We start from the raw sequence: 6,914 nt of genomic DNA, 5'->3' as shown, positions 1-6,914 counted from the left end.
GGCACATCACCATGCCATGTCATTTTATAACAATTTTTTATAATTTTTGTTTGGCTCTAATGTCAATCTTAATTTAAATATAGCAATTAAGTTTTTTCAATCCTCTTTTCTCTCCTCCTTACTTTGTGTGGACACTATACTTTTACCTAACTTTATGTACTTCAAATAGGTTTCATATCACCTCCACTACAACACAAACATTATGCTTATGATATTTTTATATCAAAGTTTACAAACTCTTCAAATGTGTGTGATGGTAAAAATTAGTCATTTTAATTAAAATTATATATGTTCATATTTTCGTCACAAGTATATGTTTAGTTACAACTATATATTTAGTTACCACAAATATCGTCCTAATTGTGATAACTTATGACTAAAAATTATCTAAAATGAACAAAAGACCCAAAAAAATATTAATTAGAAAAGTATAAAATATGTAAAATGTTGAACAATTGACTTTATTAACCCATAATTTCGGTCCTAAGTTTAATTTTGCATACTTATTTTTACAATCAACACCAAATTCGAATATGACATTATATAACAATCAACTATCCAAATAAACAAGAAATAGTTAAAAAATTTATAGCATATATAAATATTCAACTGACCACTCAACTTGTATATCATTTTTTAACTTTCCTATATTTAGAAAAGCAACATCTAGGGAAAATAGAGATATCTCATGAGTTTTTTTTAAGCTTTACCTAAGCAAACTACACCAAACTAGGTGTAATACTTAATAATTTAATTTAGTTTATTTTTACTTATGATTTTGAGTTTGGATGTGTTTAAAATGATTTAATAGATCACTGGGGTTAGTGTTAGATTAGTATTGTATTGGATGTGTATGAGATTTTGATTGTAGAATGATTATAGTACAATGGAATAATACTTCTGTTGTAATTTTTTTTTAACTCTATAATCGACTGATGTCTTTGGTCAGTTATGTGTGGGCTTGGTGATGTTGCTGACAAATGGGTTTACTTTGTGACAACTGATATGTTGGCGAAAATGATCCATTTTTGATATTATGTGAAGATATATAACCAACGGTTTCTCTGGTCAGTTATGACATATGAGGGTTAAACACCACTAATCGTCAAAACTGAAATGGCGAAAATTACATTTGAAAAAGGTTTCCAGTGTCTCTATTGACGAGTTGCCACCAAATATGGAGTATTTCACACCAGCAAGGACGGAGATATGGATACTTTTTACTACCTATACTTTATATATATTTATGTCGATCTCCATAATTTTTTTATTAGCTATACTTTATATATCGAGTTTCGAGTGTTGGGTTGTATTTTATTAACTATACTTTATATATATTTATGTCGATCTCCATAATTTTTTTTTAGTCCCGCATGTATATATCATTATAGGAAAGGAATGGGGATGAATTGTCTAGTATGCACGGGGATCGAGGCCGCAGAATACCATATACAATGATGGTTCGGGGAAGAAGCACCATGAATAAAAAGATCTCCGAGAAATAAGCTGACTGGTTTTTCAAGAGTTTCCACATCGACACTCCTCCCTAATCTTGCAGCGAATTATAAAACTCGAGGGGCCAAATTTTCTAGCCACGCTGTCGGCAGATTTATTGTGCCATATTGTATTTTTTTCAATGTTGTCCGAGATATGATGAAAAATTTTAGAGTAAATCCATCTGCATCTCATGTGGTACCTACAGAAAAACAAGTAAATAGGATTGCAAGAAAATGTTTGCTTCAGTTGCGGTTCATATGCAACAAAATTCAGAAGCTAGTGTCGTGGCCTTTTACAAAAAGTATGAGGTAGAGCACCAAAAGGTAGAATCTTAAAATTTTGATTTAGTAGTGTTATTTTAAAGCGTTTTAACATCATATATATTTTGGACTATAAGGAAGGTCAAAAAGGCGGCGATGATGACCAAGAGCCGGTTAATGGGCCAAGCTCTTTATACCGAAAAAATTGAACTTTGAGGGTCACATTTTTTGTTATATACATGAACGATCAAGAGAAAAATATTAAAAAATATAGGCATAAAATAAAATTTAGGGGCACTCTTTTATTTTTTTCTAAAAAAATACTTAAATAATAAGATAGTTTTTGTACTTAGTTCAACATACATAAACATTATCGATATCTTATTTCTTATCATTTTTTTAATTTATTATTACCAGACAATTTTTTTCTTGGGGCTTTAAATATCTCTAGGCCGACCCTGGATGACACCACCACCACCAGCGTCAGCAAGGACGAAGATGAAGAGGATGTCGAGCATGGCGAAGACTAGGAGAGTGGCGCGAAAGGAAACAGTGATGTGAAATATACTATTTAATGTATTTATTATTGTATTAAAAATGCTTTAAACTTTTATTTGAATTTGCGCGTGTACCTTTAGCTAGTTGTCTGTTTTCTTTCAATATTTGGCTATTAATTTCCTTGGTTGTTTAATGTTAGTTGATTATAATTTTGATTTGTTCGGAGTTGGTATTGTATGTGTGTGCATATAAGCAATGTCAATTGTAGAAACCAAAAAAATTTATTGCAAATAACGACTTATGTGCAAAAATAACAACCAAAATTAACCATTTATGGGTATAAAAAACCCGACTAAATTTATGACATAGCGACTAGATTCATTTAAAAAATGACCATCTCCTTACAATGGGGTAGGTTCAACACTAGAAAATATTGACACGTTATCCAATATTTTATGCGCTAATAAGCGTTTTTCTGGTACTATTGAGTTGTTAAAGATATAAAACGGCCGAACAATTGATTGATAATTTGGTTGGATTTAATTGACGTGTAAGGACATGTAACATTAGACTCCTATTTTTAATCTAAAACGACGGATTTGAAGGTTAGCGTGTTTCTTTTAGTTGGAGTTATCATGAAAAATATATAATCTACTTATATAAAAAATGTCATGAAATTAAAAAATATATAATATACAAAGACAGTGGCACCGGACCCCACCATGCATATATGGTTAAAAGATAAGTGTAACCGTCCAATATCCAGACTACCTTCCTCCTTATCCCTTCCTTCGACCTAAATTTTTCAATAAATGTGATTTTTTTGAAATACTTTTTAAAAATATTTACTTATAAAAAAAATGGTTTGTAAATTCATATGTACCTCCAACATTTAATAATTTGAAAAAAAAGAATATAAAAAACAATTTATCTAATGTGGGGTCTCATTGTTGAAAAATTAATATAAATATGAGAGAATGTACTGAGATGTGTCACATATATATGGTACCTGCAAATTTGAGTTCCCATAAATCAGTAAAATAATACAAATCAGTTTGAGTTCCCATAAAATCTAGTCCTGGCATGGCTTCTTCTCCATCAACTACGTCTAAAAGAAGAGGGAGATATCTACAGGGAACTCCAAGTAAGATCTGCTCTATATATTGTGGATGCATAAGTTGTAGCACTTCCCCCGGAGTCTAATGACAACAAATCAATTTTTGTGTGAGGTGTGCAATAGAGGTTTTCAAAGGGAGCAAAACTTGCAGCTCCACAGAAGAGGACACAATTTGCCCGGAAAGCTGAAGCAAAAGACAAACAATGAAGTCAGGAAAAGGGTTTACATTTGCCCTGAAGTTGGATGTGTTTTTCATGATCCTTCAAGAGCAGGAGAAGATCTGACTGCTATCAAGAAGCATTTCTCTCGAAAACATAGTCGAAAAAAATTCAGCTGTGACAATTGTAAGAAGAAGTTTGCTGTGCACGGTGACCGGAAGGCTCACAATATGTTCTGTGCTAAGAAGGAATATATTTGTGAATGTGGAACTACCTTCTCCACGTGATGAGTATATGTGGTTTATCTTTTAGTTGTGCTCTAGGCGTCATTAACTGAGTTTGTGCTTGGCATTGTGAATTGATATAGCAGAGTTATTTTATGGAATCTCTTGCTGTATATAATATTTGTTTGGAAATTGCACAAAAACTGTTTGAATCCAAAAAGAGTTTGAAAAATTCTCTTCAAAATAATAGGTATGGGTCCAAGAAAAAAATTGTTTTAGCTATTTTATTTTTATTTTTTACAATTAAAATTTTAAAAAAATTATTATCTTATTGAATTATTATTTTCTAGATTAATACGAAATCAACTGTATGTATATTATTATGAGTAGTGCTATGTGCAAAAGATTGTGTACAAAAATTTACAAAAAATCACATGACAATTGATGTGTGATATTTTAATTAAGCCTGTTGAGGTGAATAAAGGGGCCATTCACTCCAATTAAAATCAATGACATATCATTTTGTACACAATTTTGTATCCCATTTTGTGCACAAGTATTTTTCTATTATTACTCCAATTAAGACTAGGAATTTAAACCAAAATTAAAAACAGTGCACATTTGACCCCAATGTGCTTGTTTTAAATATCTTTTTCTTCATGTATTTATACTTATAATTTTTTTTTCAAGTATGTATCTTAATTAATATTTACGTGTACACAAATGTTATTTAAAGATTAAATAATTACTTGTAGAAGTCCTGAAAGTTTTACCCATCAGGTTCAATTTGTGAGGCTCCTAATGAAAAGATGGCAAGGCACACAACAAATTGCACCCTCTAAGCTGCATGGCTGCTGGCAGTCTCTCCCTTGCTAGTAACACTAGCTCCACGAGCCATCACCAACTCTTAACTCCCCTGCTTGGACAAGGGGCCTCAAGCCCTTATTCGTTTACGAGTTGGCTGCTTTTAATAGCTATGGGGGAGCTTTGGGAGATAGAACGAGTGGTGGTGGTGGGAGAGGGGGTGGAAGTATCTTACAACAATATGGAAGTGGCATGGAGCCTTTTGTTCCCAATTCGGTTTTTAATCCATTAATGCTTTAGGTCAGGACTCGCTCCCCCTTTCCATCTCATTTTGAATTGTATTTTACTGAAAAGTACATAAGAGAGATTTGAACTTTAAACTCATTAGACAATCCAAAGAGAATCCTAAAGAGGGAGTAAGGGAACAAGAACTCATAGTTTTATTTTTTTTTAATATTTTATCAAATGATATTTTCTAATAAGGGTGCGATATTTTTTTTTTCAATTTTATTTATATAGTGGTTTCAATGTATCATGAGTAAAAGTTTTTGAACATTTAGAACTCATAGTTTTATTTTTTTTAATATTTTATCAAATGATATTTTCTAATAAGGGTGGGATACTTTTTTTTTTCAATTTTATTTATATGGTGGTTTCAATGTATCATGAGTGAAAGTTTTTGAACATTTGGTAAATTTTATCATATTTTTACCCTTGTTTATCCATTAAGAAATTGATTGTGAATATAGGTTAAATTTTAGAATATTCTTATCCTCTATATGGAAGAACAAGTTTAACCGCCTCAATATAATTTAATATTCAATTTACCTTTTTTTTTCTTCTTTACACCATCTAGTCTGAAGTTTATGATGTCATGAATCTTAATAGCTACAATTCTACATAAAATGGTATATCTTCTTACTAAGCAAACACCTCCACTCTAAAATAAATACAATTCTAATTAAAATGTGTACAGCCTTAACTAAAATATTACAACTCTAACTCAAATATATATAATTTTGACTAAAATGTTACAACTCTAACTAAAATATATACAATTCTGACTCAAAATGTTAATAATAATTAAATACCTACACCTATAAAAATACAACCCAAACAAAATAATATTAGAGCTAAACAAAGTATCAAATGTTATGCTAAACAAAATATAAATAGTATATTATACAACTCACAAGCCTGTATTCCTGAACAAACTATCAAATGTTAACTTTAAATTAAGTGTAAAAAGTATAAAATAGTTGTGAAAACACCGAACACCTAAACAAAATATATATTATATAAATTTTAAAATACAAGTTAATTTAAATTAATTTGTATTTTTTTCAATAAAAATTATGTAAAAAAAACTAGGAATCTAAAACTTAACTTTATTAGTATAATTTACAAATGAAAACCGTAATATATACTTAAAAATAAATTTTACAATTATCTCAACTTTAAATTGACATAAAACTTTTTATATACATTTTTTAGGGCAACATGCCTATACCAAAGCAATAGGCACCTTAACTTTATTTGACCTGCCTTACCAAATAATTTATACTTAACATTTTAGTCGGCTTAAAATAAATATTAAAAATTAATTATGCACCTAAAAATTTTTAAAAGACACAACTGCTTTTACATGTTAAACTTAAACAACATACACATGATAATATAACAGAACTACATATGTGTAGACATATAACAACAAAATATACAATAAATCAGACTTGACATGTTTACACATCTTACACAATTACCCATGAACATTATTAACATATATCATTTTATATGATTTTATATAATAATGTATAAGTAGTTATATTTGTTTACATGCATAAAACACACACACAATTATATATTTACAAATAACAAATCAAACAAATTGATGTTTTCCATAAAAAAATATAATTTTTTTGATAATATTTGTCAAAGATAAATAATAATTAGTGTTGGTATTAAGTATATATATATAGTATTTTTATTTTTTTAGAGTTAACTAATTGCAAGAACAAATAAATAAAAAATTGTCATACATGGTCAAATAAACTTAATAAATTAATATATTTGAGTAAGTCTTGTATGTTCAAAGTAAAAATATACAATAATTTCATAATGTGAACTATTTATAGTTTTTTTGACAAAATACATTTTACAGTTTCAAATAGAAAATTTTGTTTTTAATAATGATCTTATACAAAAAATAAATTGTTACTCAAAGTAAATTTAAAATTGTTTAAAACAGTTTTTCAAATTTAATGCATGTATTTATAATTAACTATATAAAATCCAATACGATCTAACAATTTAAATATTGTACAAATTTTGATAATATATAAAATAGATAGTCATT

At 28.9% G+C, this 6,914-nt stretch overlaps 1 protein-coding gene across 1 annotated transcript; it reads left to right on the top strand.

Moving 5' to 3' along the window:
• The first annotated feature begins 3,457 nt into the window (after positions 1-3,457).
• On the top strand, positions 3,458-3,817 carry LOC141717667 (zinc finger protein GAI-ASSOCIATED FACTOR 1-like). The gene has a single exon (XM_074519844.1). It carries the CDS (start codon positions 3,458-3,460, stop codon positions 3,815-3,817), a length of 360 nt encoding a protein of 119 aa, XP_074375945.1.
• Positions 3,818-6,914: the final 3,097 nt, after the last annotated feature.

The sequence above is a fragment of the Apium graveolens genome, chromosome 1 (genome assembly GCF_009905375.1).
Source record: "Apium graveolens cultivar Ventura chromosome 1, ASM990537v1, whole genome shotgun sequence".
NCBI classification, from domain to species: domain Eukaryota; kingdom Viridiplantae; phylum Streptophyta; class Magnoliopsida; order Apiales; family Apiaceae; genus Apium; species Apium graveolens.
The sequence above is the reverse complement of the archived record's forward strand: the minus strand, read 5'-3'. Positions and strand labels throughout refer to the sequence as shown.